Below are 22,968 nucleotides of genomic sequence, written 5' to 3'. Positions count from 1 at the left end.
AGTGTTACTATACATAATAATATAATTTTAAATGTTACGTTGGAGAGCATAAGGACAATATGCTGTTGACACATTCTTTAGGCTATCCCACAGGAAACGTTATATACCATATGCACAGATCATACACACGTACATACACATGTGTGTTTCCTTGTGTAAGGTTGTTATGTGTCTTCTCTCAGCGGACTCTACAGGCATTGTCTTTCATAACTGGTGTCCCACGACCTTCAGGAGGCTGCCGTTATCCGACCTTGGATGCCCCTGGTGATGCTGAAGGCACTGAGGCATTCAGTAGTAAATTTGCAGAAAATTGGAAGCACGTCTAAACTTATTTAAAAGCACACATTTGAGTTACTTAGAAGGGCAAAAAGCTCCCCAAAGGATACATAGCTATACATCCCATACATGGGATGATAGAAAGTATGATGGGTCCCTTGGTCCGGGTCTCTTGGTCTAGTTCAGGACCAAGGCTGTTTCCATGGCATCAAAGAAGCACTGCTAAAGAAAACAATAAGGGGAAATCAGAAAAGTGACATGGCCTGTGAGTAAAAGCAGGCTGCTTTGGAGGGAGGTCTTGATCAGAGGCTGAGTGAGAGAGGATGCTAGAAATGCTGAAGTCTCCTTCCCACTTGTTATTTTGTTTTAAATAGAGAGTGTTACAGGGATGTACCTCTTTGGCTGCTGACTTACTTTTTATACTTTATAAAAAGCAATCCCTTAAACTGAAGTCATTTATTCCTTATGAGTGTGTTCATGAGTTCTGCTCCCTGAGAAGACATTTGAATTTTTAGTGTATATGAGTGTGGAAAAGAGTCAAGAAAGTGAGATGTTGGTGTCTGCCATCTACAAGACTTTCATGGATGGTATTTTGCTAGTTCACAATTTTCTTAGGACACTCCTTACAAGGAAAGAGATGTTCTCAAATTATTTTGAGGTACATGAGTTGAAAATTATTATGTTGTTTATAGAAGTTCCAACACTGTGCTTCCCTTTTATTAGACCTATTGTTAGTTCTGCTTCCTGGGCATGAATTATGCAATAATCTCTATAGTTACAACAATGAATAAGAATCACACACAGACCCTGTACTAACTTCACATTTTCCCTTTCTTTCTTTGGAGATTCATGGTTTGAAAAGTTACATAAACAAAAAACATTAATTTCCATTTACTTCCAAGCCCTTTTTCAGAACTATTTCTTATTTCTTTTAGTATATGTTTATTAAAAAGCAAATTGAATCTAAAGATACCAGGCAACGTATTTGACACCTTATGATGTCCCTCTCTGATCTGAGTCTGATTATGTAATTTTTTTTGCTTTTACAGTGACTAATTTACTAGATCATACCCATAAAGATGGTTTTATTAAATCACTCTGACTAGTGATTTAATTCTCCTACTTTTAACACCTAGTACTGTATATGTAGACAATGGTACCTCTGTACCACAACTTGAGTTAAGTGAATGAAGGAGTGACAGACATTAACTGGTGATATGCAAAACCTGTCACGCAATGCATGACTCTAAACTAGAATTAGGGCTCATTCCTCGCATTTAGTTTAATTGTAATTAAATATATTCTTAAGATTCTGGCTGAAATGTTAAAAATGTTTTACTAAAATGTGAATTACTAAAATGCAACCTCACTGGCAGATGTGTAAACAGTGGAGGTTTCTAAGTTAGAGATAATACATGAAATTACAAAGGCCAGGAGCTACTTTTTGATGAGGTAAATGATATTTCTGTTAGTAAGACACATTTTCTTACATTAAATTCTGTCTATAATACAGCAGTTAGTTTGTCTATAAAAATAAGGGCTGACCAAAGTGATTCGTGTCTAAGAGAAATCGAGATGTTCTCAAATAAATTTGAAATATTTTCTTTTCATTCTTCACTCCTAAAAAAAAATTTGTGGTGTGATTTCAGCTTAAAGATTATTTCAGATAACTTTTTGTGTGGTGATAGCTTAGTGATACCAAGTTTGAAAACTAGGAAACTAAGTTGGGTAAAAATGCTACGAGCAAATCTAGGGAAGATCGGTGGTATTTTGGGACCCCAATGGAATTATTTTAGGCCTAAAGTATTTAGAAATCTGTGAAACAAATCTGAATTTTAGAATTCTTTATTTCAGTAAGTCACTTGAAACTGTTTAAGTGTAAATGATTATGAAATAAAAATAGTTTATCTGAATGAGATACCAGGTTCTTTTCCTTAAGCACCTGCAAGTTTTGTGCTTGGGGTTGGGGCCAATTTAAGATATGATTCTTCCACAAAACTCTCCTCTATTAACTTTATTCCACGAATATGTTGTATTCTACTGAATTCCCTTTGCTGTATGGGCAAAACCTGCACTAAACCATAACACCATTACTCTAAAACATTCCTATGGACGTGATTTGTCTTCCAAGCGATGGTCTTTATTTCTGGAGGTCAATGATGAATATAAGGCTTTGCAGGGAAAGTTTTTCTATCTACTGCTTTCCCAAAAGAATGTTTTAGAAATAGCTCTTCTATCCTCTTAACCTTCACCACCTTTGAAACCAGCCAGGAAATCAGCTTTAAAGATTTGGTATATTAGTTAAGCATAGCTGCTTTACAATATGTAGAATTGACTTCAAGTAACTCTGTGTTTGCTAGATAAGAAAAATGGGCAAATCCTTTCACCTTCACCAAGCCTCAGTTTCTTTAGCTGCAAAGTGGGGACAGTGACAACTGCCTCAGGGTGATACCATGAAGGTCAAAACATAGTCCAGAGTGTGGAGAAGGTACTTAATACATAGTAGCAGCTTATATTATTATTTTTTTGAGTTGCTAATTTATTGAAAAATAAAATTCAATTCCATAGGGTTATTTTAGAACATACTGATATATTTATTAATTAAAGGATTTTTATTCAACTTTAAGCTCCTCTTTAGTCCAATTGACTCTAATATTTGCTCCTAGGTGGCTACTTCCCCCTCAGTTTTAGAATTTATTTTGAAGTCTTTCACATAAGAGATTTTTTGTATATATTTAATTCAGGAATTAGGGTTTTTTTGCCTCTAAAATCTTAACACTGCTAATAAACTAAAGAAAATATGCAAATAACATATTATTATAGTTAAGAGAATAGTTCTTAGGAAAAGGTTTGCAAAAAATGGATACTAAACATAAATAATGGTAATAAAAGTAGCTTAAGTGTAGCTATAAATATGCAGAAATGTGGATAATTATTTTCCATACTGTTTACAACGTACTTAAGTACTCAATTGCAGAGTATTTGCTTAGGCAGTACACAATTTCTCTCATCAGAGAAATTAGCTTCATCCCTTTTAGAAATAGTTCAGAATAATTTCAAATAATCACAAAATACATTTGGCACATGTCTATTATTTTGGCAATTTTAGTATTCATTAGTAGGTCATTAAGGCAAACAAATTATGCCAAGATCAATGGCCTATCAGGTATTATATTTTGATATTAATAATAATGTCTTATTTATACACTTACATAACACCTTTAATGTTTATTATTTTATTTGATCTACACACATAGGAACCTTATGAAGTAGGCAGGTGTTATTATCCTAATTTTGCAGACAAGAAGATTGAATCTCAGGGAGAGTTTCACGGAGGTGACCAAGAAGGGACTTCTAACTCCAAATCCAATTCTCCACCATCCCGCATTGGCTCGCCCCCACCTCTATGACACTAGTCTTGAGAAAATTTGAGATTTGGTGGGCTTTAAAAAAAAAATCTTGGTGTTTTGATTGCTCATAGAAGGTTAAGGTTAAAGATTCAGGGACTGCTTGTAAGGCAAATAGTAAGGAAACAGGAACTAAAATCAGTGATGGGTATTGAAGACAACTGCCAAGGCAGCAATGAAGGAGAGAGAATGCCAAAATGAGAGGTAGGATTTAAACGGGACTTTAGGGATAGTTAGAGTTTAGATAAGTGAAAGGAGAAAGGAGAAAGGAAAAGGCAGGGAGAGGCTGAGTGATGAGAAAGCTTGCTGGTGGGAATGCATATAAGTGGGAACAGTGAGTAGGTAGTGTCCTGGGGCTGAGTAGAGTCATCATGGATAAGATCTGAAAGTCTTAGTGGCCCTGGTGGTACTGAGTTAACACTTTATCCTTCAGGCAAAGGCAACCTCTGGAGAACTCTGAGTATAGGAGTAACTTGGTGAAGCGATCTTACAGGTGATTGGTCTGAATGTGAAGTCCGGGGGTGGAAAGGAGCAGGAGAGGTGAATATGACAAGGAGAGATCTGCATCCATTTCGGAAATTACAACAGTAGTTCAAGAATTGGTTATTATGTAAAGTGCAGGATGGAAATATTCATTGGCTTGATTTTCTTTTTCTAATTGCCACACATGCAGATGCCACACATTTATGTTCAGTTGTATGGAAATCGTACATGGTAATCATGTATAGTCGTATGGGAGTCTTACAAAGACTTTAGCAGGTAAGTGCCTGGACAGTCAGAACTTGCTGTTTATCTCTGTGGCATAACTTAATATTACCCACTGATGGGAGTGATGGAAATGTCACCATCACGTTCAGCATTTTCAGGAAGGAGATGGAGGCAGCATTAGCACAGTTGTACATCATCCAGTGGCTGATATTGAGGACATATTTTTCAGGCCTGTGGTGGTTGCATCATATCCGTTGGGGGCCAGATTCCAAACAACCTGGCCGTCCCCCTCTACAAGAACGGTGTCAAGATCATGGGCACGAGCCCTCTGCAGATCGACAGGGCTGAGGATCGCTCCATCTTCTCAGCTGTCTTGGATGAGCTGAAAGTGGCTCAGGCACCATGGAAAGCCGTTAACACTTTGGTAAGGAGAGAAACACCTGTCTGTTTTTAATGTTCCCTTTTGAAGAGCCATAACCTGAATGTTAACTACTGCAGATGTTAACTACAGGGCAGATAGAATGCACTATGCTTGGTGAATATACTTTAAAGTCGCTATATTTCCATGATTGCAGTTAAATGCCGGTTATAAATTGATAGGAGTATTCTCATTAAGATTCAGACAATGAAAAGAAGTTCAAACTATTTTTGAACTAGATTTGATATTTAGAATTAGAAACTAGAAATTTTATGTATTTCGATGTCCAATTTACATTTTAATGGTGTCTTTTGAGAGGAAGAATAAAAGGAGTTGGTTTACTACTTGTTCTAACAGTACCATTCTGCATTTTTATTGAATATTTTAAAACTACTCATACTTTTTTGTTGTTTCTGTTAATTAGAATGAGGCATTGGAATTTGCGAAGTCTGTGGGCTACCCTTGCTTGTTGAGACCTTCTTATGTTTTGAGGTAATATATTGTTTTCTAAAACAATGATTTAAAAATCCAGAGATATAGAACTGCATTCTGTATGCTAATGGCATGAGGCTTTGTTGTGTAGTAATTTGTAAATCCATCAACAATCCCCACACCAACACAGCCAGACTGAGGACCTGTGTACAGTTCTTCAGCTTAATGCTTTTCCTTCAGGGAGTAACAGTACAAAGCGTCTACAATCCATCCTGCATCTTAGAAGCAGGGGTTAGAGTATTTCCTTGCCAAACGGAGGGAGGGTAGTTTTACATTGGAGAAAAGGACCATCTGAAAAACAAAAACAGCGAAAACAAAACAAATTTGGAATATCTTTTGCCACCATCCGTTTTCTAATACCCAGAAATGACAGCTTATCTTCGACTGTTGTTAGCACCTTCTGATGGTGCCTCTGGTTTTAGTGTTTAAGTTTTTGAAATCAGATTTTTTAATAAAAGAATTGTGATGTTGAAGGACATGGACAGTGAGGTTCTTTTGTAATAAACTTTGAAACTAAGTTCTGTTATCAAAGGAGAACTTGTGACTTGTCACCTAGTCTCTTCAGATGTTACCACATGTAAGGAACTACTTCACTGAACAGGGGATAATGAGAGAAACATCATTTGCTGTGCACAATTTGAAAGTGTAAATGGAATTTGAGATAGGATCCTTTAAAATAATGAAAAATTTCAAATGAGGTGGAAAACTTTCCTTTTTATTTAAATGACATTTTGTGTAAACCACAGTCTAATAATACTTCTTTGAGGTGTTAATGTAAGTTAAGTTAAACAGCATACAGACATTTAAGGGAGAGTCGCAGAAAGTAGCTCTGACTACCATGCTTCCTCTCATGACTGCAGTCCATGTCTTTGTTTTAGTTTCCTGTAATGTGAATTATCAACGTTATTATTGTTGTAGCCTTCCTGTCTTAAATAAAGGAAGAAATTGAAAGCTCCTTATGCAGAAAATTTGTAATAGAGTAGAAAAAAAAAGAAAATGCTACTTTTTAAAAGGAAGTGGAAAGTAATATTTTTCTTTATTTCTTCTCTTCCTTCTTTTCTCCCCATCCATCCCATTCTGAAAATGCCAAGATTCAGAGTAAATTGATTTCAGATAACATTCTTTCTCAAGAATTTGAAGGGACATAACTGAATACACTTCAGTCAGATACTGTACATTATATTCACAAGTATTTCTAAAAAAAATGATTCTTTTGTAACCCAGCTGAGGTAATAGAATGACCTGCTTTGACAGTGCACCTGTGGGTTAAGATCAGCTATTGGTAATAATCACTGAAGAAATAAGTTTAGAGAAACTAGGTTCTAGAATAAATCCTTTTAAGGCTGGAGTGTTACCTGGAACCAGTAGAGAGTTAAAACAGTAAATCAGAAAGGGTGAATCTTGGGGACGTGCCATCTCTAAGAGCTACCATGATTCTTCTTAGGCATTGTCACAGGTCTCATACCTTCCTCATCCCCATCTTGGGGGATTATTTTTTTTTTACTTTGGTTGATTATCCCATTGATTACATAAAGTCTCAGTTTAGAAAAAGACACCTCCTTTCTTAGCCCGGACTGGAACTAGAGGTTGCCTGGAATTCTTCTGAGAAACAATAATATCTAGCATGCTTTGCTTCTAACGTGGTAAAAGAAACTGACCTCTTTTTTTCCCTCTTCCTTACCCAGTGGGTCTGCCATGAATGTGGTATTCTCTGAGGATGAGATGAAAAAATTCCTAGAGGAGGCCACTAGAGTCTCTCAGGTAGTGTCCAATTTCCTTTGGATGACTTTTACCTCTTCTGTTAATTGCTACCTTATTTTATAAGCTGTATTTCTTTGTACAAGATGTTATTAAGACAATTTGTCTTTTTTCTTCTACCCACTATTCTCCTACATATGGGAACGAGAAAACACAAATGCATTTAATTATATTTAGATCCTTAGGGTTAGTGGAAGAAGAGGAAGACCAGTGCATATTTGGTCAGAACAGAGATGTATATGATTTTCTTCTTCAGGGGCAAGGCTGGCTAAGTGTCCTTATCTGTTCATGAGTTAGATGCTGGTCAAGTTGTCCCTGAGATTCCTAGCCTCCCATTCTCATCGTGAAACGGTGAAGGCTACCCTGACTTTGAATTCTCACACCTGGAGAGACTTTCTTTGCCTTGGTCAACTCCACAACTTTAATAGTAAATCCCTTCACTCACCTATTGATTTTTTTTTCATTTTAGTACATTCCATTTGTAAGTTAATAAAAATGTTTATAATATTGTGGTCACTCAACCACCTTCCTCCGCTGCCCCCAGCTTTTACTTTCTCCTTCGGCATTACCTCAGTGTGATCCATTTAAGATTCACCCAGTGGGGTTATTGATCTGCAAACCTTGAACTGTAGAGAATCAAAGTAATGTTTTCTTTTAAAAAGCGTTCAAAAGCTAGTTGGGGCTTAAAAAAGAAGGAGAGAGAAAGAGAAAGCACATCTCGTATAGAAGAGTTTGATGTTAGGCAAGTGGAATTCGGAGGGAGCCAAGGAGTGAAATCAGAGGCATTTGAAAGAGGAATGAAGGGCATGGATTGTCCCTGCACACATAACGCTGGACCTCCTTTCTGTGTGGTAGTTGTCCCCCAAGGAAATTTGGTCAGTGAAGAAAGTGGATAAGAATAAACTCCGAGAAGAGACAGAAAGTATAAAAAAAGAAGCCAAGTGGAGTTTGAACTCACTTTTGTGTACAAGTCAGAAAATGGAGGAGGGAATCTGTCCAATGGACTAGTTTTCGTTGATGTGCTCTGGAGTGAGACACTGACTGTCCTCTTCTCTGTTTTATTTGCTGCCGGGCGTCCTGCCCACTCTCCTCCCGAGAAACCGGCAGCTGGACATAGCTGGTCTCACGTGAGGGCTGAGGCAGGTGTCCTCTCCATCCTGTTTGCAACCCTGGTTCTCATCGAGCCTCTACTTTAAATATTTTTTTCTGCTATCATATGGACAAAACCTTTACAGGGCCAAAGGTTTGTAATAGAGATGTTCTGATTGAGTACTTCTGATTCAAGTCTCTCCATCAAACTGCAGCAGAATCTGGGCTTCTCAATTCAGTGAACCTAGAGTAAAACCAGTCCCCATCAATCATCTATTTATGTGTTCATTCATATTTAGCACCTGCTGTATAATGGCATTTTTCTCAGGATCAGGGGTCAGTCTCACGAAAAGATAGTTTCTGCTCTGACAGAGGACCCCTTACTAGGACCATCAGACATCAAATAATTATAATATGATGAGCATTGCAATCGAGAAAATACATGAAGTTGAGGGAGAGTGTAAGAGGATTGGAATCCAGTCACTGAAGAAGGGACTTTTAAATTGATTCAAAATGGTTGGTTCAGAGTTAAAAGGTTTATATCCAGAGTGTGAGTAGGAAGAAAGAGCAGCGTACGTGAAGGCCGGAAACTGAGAAAGACCATGGGGTTTCTAGAAACTGATAAAGCGCCCACTTACATGGCTACAGGGGGAGTGTTGATTATAATGATGGTGGAGTAGAAATAAAGTCTTTCTTTGTCAGTCATTGTACTGAGTTTGGATTTCAGTCATATTTTCTGAATACTGAGTCAGTATGCTGTACACCTGAGACTAACACAGTATTGTAAATCAACTATACTTCAAATAAAAAAAAAGAGCAATTAGAAGTAAAAAAAAGAGAAAAGCTTGCTCTGCTATCGTACGGAGAGTGACATCTGGGACAAGACTGAATTCATGGAAAGAGGTTAGGGGGCTATCAGGTAGCTCAAGGGAGAGATGACAGTGCCTTGGATCAGAGTAATGATAGTAAAGATGGGTTCTAGAAATACTGAGAACGTGCACTGAGGATGTGAATGGATGGAGACAGAGGGTGAAAGAGGATAAAGGATGATTCCTGCATTTCTGCCTTCAACTAGATGGACAGTGATACCATTTATTGAAACAAGGCACACTGAAGGAGAAGTTTTAGAGGGGAAATTATATATTGTTTAATTTTTGACCTTTCAAATATGAGGTGCTTGTGAAGAGTTTAAGTAGAGATTCTTTGAAAGTAAAGGATTATATAGATTTAGAATTGAAGACCCAGATCATGGCTAAAGATGGAGATATAAATATAGATTTGGAAATCAATAGCTTATTTTAATTGAAGCTTTGAGAATGGAAGCAATTGCCAGGAAGAGGGAGTAGAGACAAAGTGAGCAGTTGAGACAGAGATGAGAGGAAGACTGGCATTTAAGGGCTGAGTAGAGAAGAAGAGCCATGAAGGGGCCTAAGAAAGAGGCATGAAAAGGTGGTTCATGGACCAAAGGAAGAAAATACTTTAAGAAGGCTAACCAAGTATAATGTTGCTGAAAGAGGGAACTTTAGTAAGAAATTTTCTTCCTCCACATTGTCAGGACGATTTCATAAATTTGTTCAATTGACCAGGATGGCAGACGCGGTCCTCGCCCCATTCAGATCCCTTTACCTGTGGGATTGCCCATCCCCCAACTGCTGTGGTAGCTGGTAACACCCCCCAGCTGCACTTCTGCTCAGGATAACTGTTCTCAGTCAAAGGGGAGCCTCAACCACGAGGCAAGATCCCTCACCTCATCACCACCCTCAAAACCCTGGACAGTGACTGACCTTTGCCTCAAGATGGGACTTTCTCTGTGCTGCGAGTCATGCTCCAAAGCTACCTGTGGGGTTAGGCTGAATCCAGTCCCCACTGAGACCACGAACGAAGTAACCCTTTCCAGCTGCCCGGTCTTGCTTCTCTCACTCCCTCGATAAATCACTTGAACAAAAATCCCTTAGGCTTGGCTAGAGAAGTTGACTAAGACAGCTGATAAATTTTATCTTTTTTTTTTCAAGTTATATCCTTATCATCATAATACAGAGAAAAATTCCTACGTAGGTCTTAACACAGCTCTACGAGGCCTGCCAACAGTAAATATCCAATATTTTTAAAAGAGGGAACAGAGATGAAAAAACTTTTTTTTTTTTTTGCCCATCAAATAGGTTTTTGAAGAAAAGGAAGTGGGGAGATTTTCCTCATTTGGTAATAAATTTTAGGAAGAGAGCAGCCTATTTGTGGCATAAAACTGGTTATTTTGAATTTTTCACAAAATTCAGTTCTATTTAAAGCATTCTGTTAAAGGAGATGAGATATATTACATTGAATACATAGGCAGAGAATGATGAGCTCCCTGATAGTGGTGAAAAGGGGCTGGTGTTTAGAAGAAAAAGAGATGTTCAGAGAAGGCTTCGGGGAGGAGGTGGCATTGGAGCTAGGCCTTGAAGGATGGGTTGAAATGTAAACGATGAGGGTGAGGAGAGAGGTGGAGTGCATTTGGGAAGGAGAGGCATGGAGACAGGGAGAGGCAGCGTTTGGTGAGAGAACAGCAGTGGTGCAGGTTGCCGGTCCCTGGGGCACAGAGGAGGAGCGATGCCTCAGTAATGGAGGTCTTTGTTCAGCCGCTCTGTGTAGTCTGGAAAAAGCAAGCAGTGGTCGCGTTGTGGAGGGCATTGCAGCGTGTCATGAAGGAACCGACTGTGGGAAGAACTTCCAGAATGATAAGGGGTCTGAAGTAGCTGAGAAAGGAAGACATGTTAAGATGAAAAAAGAGAAGTGGTTTTGCAGTTGCAAAAGTTCATACTTCAGAAGTTTAAGGCATGTCGGTTCCAGGTAAAGGATTCCATCTTTGGCCTAAGAAAACTGAAACAAGATGCTACTCTCCCAAGTTCTTCCACAATCTCAAATAGAGACTGACTGAAGGGCTTGAGAAAGATAAAACTAGGAAGAGAGAAAAAGCTTGAGCTAATACTAATCGATAATTATAAATAAAACAGAGGTTTATCATTCTGGCCAGAAAAGGCCCCTCATTCTGCCCTCTCCTTAGCCTCCCCCTTTCTCTAACTCACCTAGAAGTCTGTATTTAAATTTTCAACACTCATGTTCAATTCACTGAGTACTCAAATTTGGAGAAAGACCCTCTTCCTCACCGTAAGCAAAGAATGACCTTGCTCTTAGGAAACAAATTGGCTAATGAGTATGTGTACTTTGTTTAGCATTAAGTTTTTTTCCCCCCAAGTATTGCCCTGGTATTTACTTAAGATACACGATTTATTTGACACTATACATGCGGTTTCAGCTAAAGGTTCTGCCCCTCTGTCTTCCTTGGTGACAGGAACACCCAGTGGTGCTGACGAAATTTATTGAGGGGGCTCGGGAAGTGGAAATGGACGCTGTTGGCAAAGACGGAAAAGTAAGTGCCTTCCCCCCCACCTTCCCCGTCCCTGCCTTCCCATCAGAATTTTTTTTTTCCTCGCAATTTTGAAACATAATGCAGGTCAATGTTCATGATTTCTACAAAACAGGTCTCTAATAATAGTGGACAAGCTGCTCAGTCCAAAAAAAATGTTCAGATTCACTGACAATTCTGTTGATGTGTCAAGGGTATCATATCTTCTGTGTTTCACACTGCTAGAATTTCTCTTTGATGATATTCAAAATTAATTATCATCCTGTGCTCATTCTTTTGAATAGATTTTCTCTCTCATTTTCTTTTGTCTGTGGGTTTCCTTTTATGTTTCAATGGATATTATAAAAACACCCAATGCTTTTCTTTCTGAAGTTCCTAAATGAATCCCTACTTTTTCTTCTCTCTTGATTTTTCGTCCTCCCCCTTTTTATTTATTATTGGCTAACAAAGGTAAAATTAAACAGAGGAGGGTGGATAAGGGTAATAATAACATAAAACTGGCTTACCATACCATATCTTGTATTGCTAACGCAAAGAACACCTCCGCCTTCAGGGAGAAATGAAAACACGAGGAATGCTTTCCTTTAGTTTTCACGTTGTGCTAACAAGGCATTTATGATTTATCTTGAATGACAGGAAGTTGTATTTTAGGGGGTCTGCATCATTTTGTTTGCTTTAAGGTAAAATCAAAAGTTGGCCTTCCTTTTCTACTTTGTACTCTGTTGAAAATGTTAAATCTTTTCTTGTTGTTTGTTTTATTCTGTATTTATTTATTTCTGTTTTTATCTTCTAGATTAACAGTTTAAAGTAGAGTTTTTTTAAATGTATATATAGTATATGTGTCTGTGTATATGTATATAATAATGACAACTTCTTACCACAGAATCATATACTGTAGAGTTTAAGCACCCCTAGAAATTGTGTATTTCAACCCCATACACCCCAAAGATGAGGATTTTCTTCAGCATCCCTGGAAAGCGGTCACTTGCTCTCTGTTTAACCCTTTTGGTTATACAGAACAGAGACAGTTGTAGGATTATGTATATATTTGTTTATTTTTGTTCCTTGCCTTTACTTCTTGAACATCTCACATATTCCTTCTCTTGAACTAAGGTCTGCTTCCCTAGAATTTTCATCCCTGACCTCCTGGCCTCCAGAGTTATAGAGCATATGCTTAATCTTTTCCTCTTTTTTTTTTTTTTTTAACATTTTGCGTATTTGAGACTGAGATATAAAATAAAAGGAATGTGATCATACCAATGTGGAATTGATGTAAGGCTGGCCTACACACATTTGTGTTTTTTCAAATACTGTGCTGGTGAAGTAATGCTGGTCTGTTGGCCTGATCTGGCTCCAGCTTGCTAGGATGTGCTCTTGCTCTAAGCATCTCTTAGGCATCAACCACCGTTTACCATCCTGGACCCCTTCTCTTGGAAGTGTTCCAGGTTATTCACAGAATTTTCAAACAGTCACATTCAGAAATGGACATAGTACTTCAGACATATAATTTTTTCAGAGCTCAGTGGGACCGTTGTCTCCCCATTTCCAGACAGTATAAAAAAGTCCGAGTGCTTACTCTGCACTAAATATCATGCCGGGCACTGTATATGTGTTCTCTTTCATCTTTACAGACATTCTTTGAGGCAGATACTATTGTTATTTCTATCCTATCAGAAACCAAGGCCAAGCAGATGAAGTACCTTGCCCAGGGCACAGGACTCTTAAGTGGCTGGTGTGCTGAGACTCACACGTCACTCTGCTTTAAGTCATCCATAAATCTGATAAACAGTCTTCTCTGAAATTTATTTAAGTCTTTTACAGTCACCCAATTATTCTCCCCCATCTCAGCTGTATCACTTCCGAAAGACACACATACTATTAACCTTCTGGTTATAGTGATTGAGGCCATAAACTTTGCAATCTGGCAGGTAAGGGTTCAAAACCCTGGCCTGGTCACATAGTAGGCACATGTACTTGGGCTATTTATTTCTATATTGCCTTGGTTTTCTTATCTCTAAAAGAGGACAAGGATATCTTCCTCTTGCTTCCCTCTGCTCTCAAATTTCAATTTAAAGATCTCTTGATCTTTTGAGCTTAAGTTCTCTTTCTGATCCACCTCAGTTATAACATTTATCTAGCTAAATATTCACCTCTCCATCTTTTCTTTTCCAGAGCCTAAAACTTAACCTAGAAAGGAAAGATAAAGATATCTTCAGTGCTTCCCCAATGCTTTAGTTTCCTCTTCATTCTTAAAAGTCAATATGAGTTGACTTAGTTGTCTTCTTGTCCTGTTATTTATACCGATTCTAATCAATGCAAGAGGGAGGTAAGCTCTCAGACACTCTCAGCTGCCCCTTGAGGTGATCTGTCACTGCACAGGGCTTGGTGAGGCTCCATGGCAGCTCTTTCTAGTCCTCTCATCAGGGACTTAGCAGAGAAACTGATCAATGCTGGAGGCATCTGTTAGAATCAAGGGCGTGCGCGAGGCAGTAGCTTCACTGAAGTAAGCCCCTGATGTCGACTGAAATAAATGGGCAGCCTAGAAGTTGAGAGTTATGTTTTATTTGGTGGGAGGACTCGAGCCGGGATGACAGCCTCTCAGATTGCTCTGGGGGGCTTCTCCCAAGAGGTAGGGGAGGAGCTAGGATATATAGGAGCTTTACAACAAAGACCAGGTAGTTGGAACAATGAAAGATTACTTGTTATCTAAAGAAAAACAGGCATCTCAAGTTAAAGAATTTAGTGCTTTTCTGTGTATGGGAGGGAGCAAACATTTGGGCTCATTGGATTCATTCCTTTGACAAGCATCTAGCTATCTAGGGCTATCTTGTCCTTTATTATTCTGAGTCCCCTCAGGGTGCACCATTGTGAGTGGCCACAGAGGCTGGGCTGCAGGCTAGTCTTCAATGGAGGGGGGTGGCAGCCGCTGATGACTTGATGGTTTCAGCATTCTTTGTTTACTGATACTGTTTGCAGTATTTTTCGTTTACACTGACAACTCTTTCTAAAATCTTCTTTTGACCAGGTTATCTCCCATGCCATCTCTGAACACGTGGAAGATGCAGGTGTCCACTCGGGAGATGCTACTCTGATGCTGCCCACACAAACCATCAGCCAAGGAGCTATTGAAAAGGTCATCATTTATAAATAAAAGTGAAAGGGGAAAAACAGATTAAAAAAATAATTTAGCTAGGTAGCAGTGTAGGACATGCGCCAGGTGAAATTTAATTATGAGGGGAACTTCCTTGCTCTGAGTCTGCTGGGTATTTTAAAAGTAACAATTTCCTTCACTAACCTTTAGAGCCCATTTGGTTGCCTACTAGCGCGGTGGCTCTCTGACTTCAGTGTGCGTCATAACCATCTGAGGAACTTGTTAAAACACAGGTTTCAGACTCCATCCCCAGTTTCTGATTCTGTCGTTCTGAGTGGAGCCGCAGAATTTGCCTTTTTAACAAGTCCTCATGTGATGCTGTTGCTGCTCGTCTGGGGACCACATCTGGATATCTGCTGCGGCAGATGATTCTAGTGTTTGAGAGCCAATTACAGGTGAACAGCATCTAAAGCCATGTTTCTCAGTTAGAAGCAGGTGTACAGCAGTCACATGAGAACCTTCTGGAACCGACGCTTTCACTGTCTGCCCTTACCCTCACCTCAAACAGCACTTTACGTTTCTTTCAGTCCCTCTTTTGGAACCACTGCCTTAGAGGCTTTTCCAGGAATGATGACTCTGCTTCAGTACTCAGTATGCACTGCTAGGTGTCATCTTAGAGACAATTATCTTAAATAACTCTTGGGGATGTTCCTTTAGTCTGCAGGCATATGAGGTTAGGCTTAGCTTTTTTGGTGAGACTTCGCAGTAATCCTGCCATTGGAATCTAGGCAGGCCTGTCTGACTAGCTGTGCAGTGGGCTGGATTCTGAAGTTTTAGAATGTGAAGTGGTAGTCTGGTTTGTAGCACCAGCAGTATAGAAGAACAACATCCCAGAATTTCAAATGTGCTTCAGTGCTTCATATCAGGATGAATGACCTCGAGAACTCAGATTTCTCCAGGTCTCTCAGAGCTGCGTGCCCATGGACTCTATTTCCTTTTATAACTGATTAAGTTACTGAACCACTTTTGTGAGAGTATTGTGAAAACCTCCTGATTCTAGAAGTCAGTGCCCTCTCTTTGCATGAGTACCTTCCGGCCCTGGTTAGAGGCAGGAATTCCTCTGTGTGACACGCAGAGCCTCCCCGCAAGGATATATGTTTCCTTCTGACCATAATATCTACCCTTGTAGAGTCCAGGGCAAAAGCAAAGCACATAAAAGAAATCTCTCTGGTCTCTTTGCAGCACCATGTAATTTCAGGGCCTGCACTCCTCAGCAGGTGCGTCGTTAGACTGCTAGAGTTTGGACTACAGCTTTTGGTTCCGAAACAACTAGACTGAAAGGATTCTATTTAGCCCTCGAAGTAAAACCAGTGTCTATAATTGTAGGTAGATAGCTACATTTGGCAGAAGGATAATCCTGTAAGATTACTTGTTCTTTTCTCTGCTATCCTGTTGTAAATATTTAATGCATATAGTACAAATATTATTTTGTTAATAGGAGCTTATTTTGTTAACAGAAGAATGGATTCTATTATTATTATTATTGTTATTACTATTACTATTATTATGATTAGTGGAGATGTAGCTCTCTGTAAAGAGAAATTAAAGACATCTAATTAAGGTGCTGCACTTTGTTTTTAAACTAACGAATGTTCTTTAGCTCTGCATCATTGTCCTTTTAATCTAGGTGAAGGATGCTACCCGAAAAATCGCAAAAGCTTTTGCCATCTCTGGCCCATTCAATGTCCAGTTTCTTGTCAAAGGAAATGATGTCTTGGTAAGAAATGCCACAGTGTTTGAGAGGACACCACTGCTGTGTTAGGTGGTGCTGGTTTCTGTCCCTTTGGTAATCTGTGTGAACACAGCCGCAGAGCATCTGAGAGCCCTGCAGGTGACTGTGTCTGAGAATGGGGCGCTGCGCAGCATACAACACCTGCCTCGTTTGAAGCACAGGCTCTTGGTGGCACTGACGTGTCGGTCTCAGCTTTGTAAAGCACTCTGATCCGCTGCACAGAAGATCACTACCTGCCGTCTACAGTATAGTATGGATGGATGCAGTGACTGTGATAAAGTAATCTGAGCATGTAGAACAGAAATAAATTATATGCACTGAAGTTTTGCTTCACTCCTTTCTCTGAAAAGAAAGCTGTTTGGATACCATTTACAAAAAAAAATGTTAAGTCAACGAAGTTAGTCTTAATTAATTTAGTCTACTTAATGTAACCAATCAGTAACCAATACTGATTCATCACCTACTAGACAAAGTCATAAGTTGGCTAAAAGATGTACAGAACACAGTCTCTGCTCAAGATTCGCAGCTTAGTGAGGACTAGGGAGAAGATGAGTTTGTAGATAACTATAACAGAAGTCAAATAGCTGCTAGAAGGGATGGACAGATAAAATGGTGTTGGAGTCGTGGACTACAGAGAGCTTGTTTGCTAGCATGTGTGTGTGTGTCTGTGTGCAGGTGTGTTCACGAGCATGTATTTGAGTGTCATATGCCGGGTTTGGGGTGCATCATAAAAGACTTAAAGGAAGACTCTGAAATTTTAGCTGGGTCTTAAAGGATAGCTAGGATTTCGATAAGATGGGAAGATAGGACAGTACACATTACAACGTCTGTGAGAAAATTTGGCACATTTTAAGAGGTAGTGACTTGTTCAGTTCAGCAAGGCCATCTTTCTAGGAAATCATGGAAGCTGAAAGAAAGAAAGACTGGGATCAGGAAGGTGGTACAAGAGAACATGGAAGGGTTCACCGAGGCAAGAGGAGAGAAGGCTTTCAAGGACTAGACTTCCATCTGATGTCTAGTAGAAATCCACTGGAGTCTTTGCAGTAACAATGAGGCTTTATTTGAATTCTGTGTTGAAGTAAATCTGTCAGCAATGTGTGGGGATGGAATTGTGAATAAGGGTTGGGAGAAAAGTTAGAATTCAAAGATACTGACTGAAAGGAAACCAAGTTAGCAGATGTCAAGCAGCGGGAAGGAAAAGAAGAGGCTGGTGACACAAGCGCTGGGACCCAGCCAGTAACAGCAGGAACCCAAGGGGCAGGGAGCATATTAATGTCGTCACTGGCTCTCACCGTCCTTTCTCCTCTTTTGAATTTTGTTATCTCTCCAGGTGATTGAGTGTAACCTGAGAGCTTCTCGATCCTTCCCCTTTGTTTCCAAGACACTTGGGGTAGACTTCATTGATGTGGCCACCAAGGTGATGATTGGAGAGAACGTTGATGAGAAACCCCTTCCAACACTGGAGCACCCCATAATTCCTGCTGACTATGTTGCAATTAAGGTAACATTTTCAAAAATCTATTAGTCATTTTTCAAGTTCCCAAGAAATTAAAAGAAAGATTTTCATCAAAAATAATCTTGATATTTTATGAACCTTCTAACTGAAGTGCTAGACTAGAGGCTTATGATGTTTACTTTGAAGAATGCAATGTAGTTGCTCTACAGGCAGCTTTATGTGTACTATTGTGCATTTCAAAAAATTTTAAAAGTAATTAGAATGTAATAACTTCAAAACCAACTAGCTGAGTGAAATATAAACTACATTTATGCAGCTGATGCATAATGGTGCCAGTTTAGTTGGTAAACAGAAATTCTGGATATATTTTCTTAGGATAAGGCTTGAATTGTGCCAGGACTTCAGGAATGCATGAATCTTGTAAAAGTGTTACCCTACAGTGGTGGTTAAATTTTTACTGCCTTAGCTACTTTGCTTAGTTCCCAGTGCATATAAGTTATATTTACATTATACTGTAGTCTGTTAAGTGTGCAATAACATTATGACTAAAGAAACAATGTACATAGCTTAATTAAAAACTACTTTATTGCTAAAAATACCCATCGTTATCTGAGACTTCAGCAAGTCATAATCTTTTTACAGTAGTAACATGAACAATCACTGGTCACAGATCATCATAACAAATATAATCATAATGAAAAAGTTTGAAATATTGTGAGAATGACCAAAATGTGACACAGAGACATGAAGTGAGTAAATGCTGTTGAAAGAATGGAGCCAATACACTTGCTTGGTGCAGGGCTGCCACAAAGCTTCAATTTGTAAAAAATGCATTAGCTGTGAAATGCAATAAAGTAAAGCATAATAAAATGAGAGGTGCCTGTATATATGGATATTGCTAGTAAGAACTTAATAATAAATCCATTGTGCTTTTCTAGGTGCCTCAGTATGCCCATGGACACAGTATTTATAATTATGACCCTTAACTACCTCATTGGACAGTATGAGGATTAGTAAAATATTACATCAATATATTTGAATTGTTTAGATAAAAGTGCACAATGCAATTAATTTATATTGTATATGTTTCTGTGACAATTACACATTTTGTACATCTTCAGAAGATTTCCATTTCTGTATGTACTAGTTACCTCAATCATACTTGTGTTACAGCTGAGACCATGACTTTTATAGTAGAAGTTTTAAGTTAAAGCTATAAATAAAAAAATACTTAATAGTCCTGTTATGTTAATAACTTAGGATGCCCTGGATTTTATGATACATTGAGATGGAATGTCACTTCTTATGTTGGGGGAGGGTGGCATGTTATTCCTGGAGGCTGTGACACAACATAAACTATTAGAGCTCTCAGTGGGAAAATATATATACATAGGATTTTTGTTTGTTTGTTTGAGGCCAGCAAGTAGAAGGCCCCCCCCCAAATATTTTTCCATTGGTTCATCTATATATGAATTTCAAATTCATGTTTCTTTATTCTTAGACACAGGGGTTATACACACACACATGCGTACACACATATGGGTATGAAACAATTTCCAGCTAATAACAGTACTGATAGTTAGATATGAAATTTTCAAAATGCACTGCGTTTTCCAGTTTACTTCTTTTCTACTGATCATTGTATAGGAATCTGGATTTTTTTTGTCAAGTAACTTGTTCACAGTCAGTCTTAATATGGTCCTAGTGAGGTGGGTGGATATCAACAGGTGATGTGCAGAGAGAGCAGGAATATATAATAACTTGACTAAGATGACCCCGTTGAATAACCTCAAGCAAGAATTCCCATGATGACGTGGAGGAGTGCCAGAATCAGAGGAGGAATAGTCTAGACTGGATAAATGGATATACGGAAGAAATGAGAATTTGGTTCTTAGTGAATTGCACTGATAAAATAAAGAAAAGGAAGCACGCCTATCTGTGTTCTAGTTTGTATGAAAGTTCTGGGCAAAAGTGTTTCCAGGCAGAATGTTTTTCAAGGCTTTTTAAGAGGCGTCAACAACAGTTTAACGTCTCAGAAGTCAGCTTGCAGACAGACATTTCTGGCAAGGTGGCTTGTTTCAAGTCCAAATGATCAGAACAAGAAGAGGAATGTTTCAAAAGCCTACCAAGAAAAAAAAAATGTGTTTGAACTCTGTTTGGGAGATCCATGCCCAGCAGACTTCGATTGAAATCACTCCAGTAAGAATATGTGTAGGCCAGATTAGAAACACTGGCCTAGTCTGGTCACTGGGGTCCTATTTACAGAAATAATTTGTGATTATTTAACCCAAGTTTTTGGCCAAGAGCTCAAGAAATTTCTGGAACAGGAGTTTAAAGCTATTTTTCAAGTCAGATGCTTAGACCAAAGAAACTTTTTACGTGTCTACCAGAGCCTAAATGAATCCTATGCGAGATGATTCACTAAATGTATTTATCCTCCCTTATTCCTTTTATACCTTTTTCTCACATACTTTCCCCACCTGTTATTTTTGACAGGCTCCAATGTTCTCCTGGCCCCGGTTGAGGGACGCTGACCCCATCCTGCGCTGTGAGATGGCTTCCACCGGAGAGGTAACTAGTCCATGATCCATGGACAATTTCGACTTTGAAATCTATGGTTTTATGATCTGAATGTAGTGAGTAAGTTAGTAAGTAGTAAGGAAGACACTTCTTTTGCTATCAAAGTAAGTCTGAAAAGGCTTAAGAAGTTTGAAATGAGGAAAAATCTTTTGCTTTTGCAGACCAGAGTCTAAATTTTCACTTGTATTTCAACATGTGACCATAATACGTGTGTTTGTCATTCATTTCCACATCACACATTGAGAATGTCTTTCAAATATTTCTCTTGACATCTAAGTAAATATCTTCTGGTTCTTTCTTTTTATTTTAAGTTTCTCTGGTCTTTCTGTAACAGCACGTCTCTCCACTCCCCTAACTTGCCTTGCTACAGGGAAGTTAGACCGTGGAGTTTTTACTAGCAATATGTAGAATGAATATACAGCATTAGAAAGATAACGGGGGCTGAAACATTGTGGAATCTGCAGATACATGCAGAATCCCAGGACCACTTTCAAAGCAACTTTAACCTCCCAGGGATTATCTAAAGACTATAATGGGACTGGCCACTGGATGTCCCTCTTCACTTGTGTTGGGGACTCTGTCAGCTGAAGGTTTCTTTAAAAATGTGAAATGTGTTTCTTGTAGAGATCTGTCAGATTCCAGAGAGTTCCCTACATGTCAGTGTCAGGACATTTTATAAATCACCTAGCCCTTGACAGACTTACTCGATACAACCTTCAGATTCTCATCAGTGCACCCGGGAGTGGCAGCATCAGACTGGGAAGCACCATTGTTTCCTCTTGGTATTGAGGAAAACCTGGAAGGGGAAAATACTTAATTGTAACAAATACGTGATGTTTTATATGGTTGCCTGGTTACAGGCAAGATCTGTGGTGAGAAGCCAAGTGAGACCGGAAGGGAGGCAGGGAGGAATAAATGGCTATCTCGTTTGAATTTGGACTGATGATTGCCTTCTCTTAGCAGCTTTGCTGCTTCTGTTAATTTAATAGGTGAGAAAACCTAACTTGAAAATGAGGGACCTACGTTACATTTCTCTGCTGTTTGAGGAGACAGTCTTTCAGGTCCATCTTGATCCCGTGGTCACTCAGCAGCGGGGCTGTTTTCAGCTGGCTCAGGGTTCAGATCCGGGAGAGATCTGTTTCCTTCATGCTGTTTTTTCTAGTGTGGCAACTCTATTTTCAGCACTTATGTCCATCCTGCTTCCAAACATACATTATTGGAGTTGTTGAAATACGAACATGTGAGAGAATTAGAAATCCAGCTCCCCCTTTCTTGTCTCTGTTTCAGAAGTATAGACAGAGAATTCTCCTTCCATTATTAGAGTCGTATTTCCAGGTGTGACATTACAAGGTCTGCTGTATAACCAAAAATCAGAATAGTTCTAGCTCGGTGAAATCTCAGTTATGCTTCAGCAACATTTGCAATGTTTAAAAGGCTTGTTGTGGGATTAAATAAGCCTTCAGCATTCCTAGTGGTGAGGTGAGGTGGTAGTCCTGATCTTTGCTTACATATTTAGTTACTTCCTATGTTTTTTGTAGAAAACTGCTGAAACTTCTGAAGTATTGTTGCATATGCACTTACGATGGGCTTGCCCAGGTTCTTTCAGTAGAATTTGGCTCCTGTTAACTTAGGCTGATATTGCTTAAATTGGTTGGTCAGTACTTGTCCAAAGAAAACATTCTCTGTGGAGTGAAAAGCAGCATGTACTGGTGGTCAGCTGAAAATCACAGTCACGGGAACTTTCTTTTGACAGTAAGGGAGTCATTTGCTTCAAGAATAAATTTAGCCATCAGTATTATTTACTCTAATGGTGGTTCTGTACCTGTGCCAAATGATGATGTGCATGGCAGAATCTACCCCATCATGCTTACATAGAACACTTGTTCTGTAGTTATGGTGGTCATTGGACTCGCAGCACAGTTACCCTAGAAGAAGCCCCTGTATATCCTAACATTACATACTAATTTGGATTTTTTTTTTTACATATGGCTATAGTATTCAGGACTAGTAGCAAGGTATTTTTTGTTCATTTTTATGAAAATAATAATAATAATAAAACAAGCTTCTTTGAGATTTTCATAGATATATTGAATCTCTCAGAAGGCTTTCTCCTTAGCTGTCTGAAGTGACTCCTAGCCAATTGATCAGCAGTTACGCATTTGTGCTCCTGACCCGTGAACTCATGCACTGTTGCGTAGCATACACGGCATATACTGTTATTTAAACATTAAGTGAAATTAACATTTGGTAACCCACCTCATTATGGGCTAGAAGCTGTGATTTGTATCCAAATATCTCACAGTAGAATTCAGTTATGTTGCTCCATGGAGTGTTGTTGGATAGAGAAAGCATTGCTTATTTATTCATTATGCTTAATTAAAAACATAAGATACGTCTACTTTGGCCCGACTTTTAATCCCTGGATTCAGATTGCATGGTCTTTGGGCAGCTGAATCAATAAAACCTAGCACAGGAGTCTGTGGCTTTCCATGTGTGTC

General features: G+C 38.9%; 1 protein-coding gene across 2 annotated transcripts in view; it reads left to right on the top strand.

Moving 5' to 3' along the window:
* Window positions 1–22,968, top strand: part of CPS1 (carbamoyl-phosphate synthase 1) — a 164,691-nt gene that overhangs the window by 130,483 nt on the left and 11,240 nt on the right. For both annotated transcript variants that reach the window (XM_072961338.1, XM_006205255.4), the window contains 8 exons: window positions 4,621–4,815; window positions 5,234–5,301; window positions 6,987–7,062; window positions 11,477–11,554; window positions 14,577–14,684; window positions 16,330–16,419; window positions 17,765–17,935; window positions 20,387–20,461. In XM_072961338.1, coding sequence (XP_072817439.1) covers window positions 4,621–4,815; window positions 5,234–5,301; window positions 6,987–7,062; window positions 11,477–11,554; window positions 14,577–14,684; window positions 16,330–16,419; window positions 17,765–17,935; window positions 20,387–20,461 — 861 coding nt within the window. The remainder of the gene's footprint in view (window positions 1–4,620; window positions 4,816–5,233; window positions 5,302–6,986; window positions 7,063–11,476; window positions 11,555–14,576; window positions 14,685–16,329; window positions 16,420–17,764; window positions 17,936–20,386; window positions 20,462–22,968) is intronic.

This window comes from Vicugna pacos, chromosome 5 (assembly GCF_048564905.1).
Source record: "Vicugna pacos chromosome 5, VicPac4, whole genome shotgun sequence".
Taxonomy (NCBI): domain Eukaryota; kingdom Metazoa; phylum Chordata; class Mammalia; order Artiodactyla; family Camelidae; genus Vicugna; species Vicugna pacos.
The sequence above is the reverse complement of the archived record's forward strand: the minus strand, read 5'-3'. Positions and strand labels throughout refer to the sequence as shown.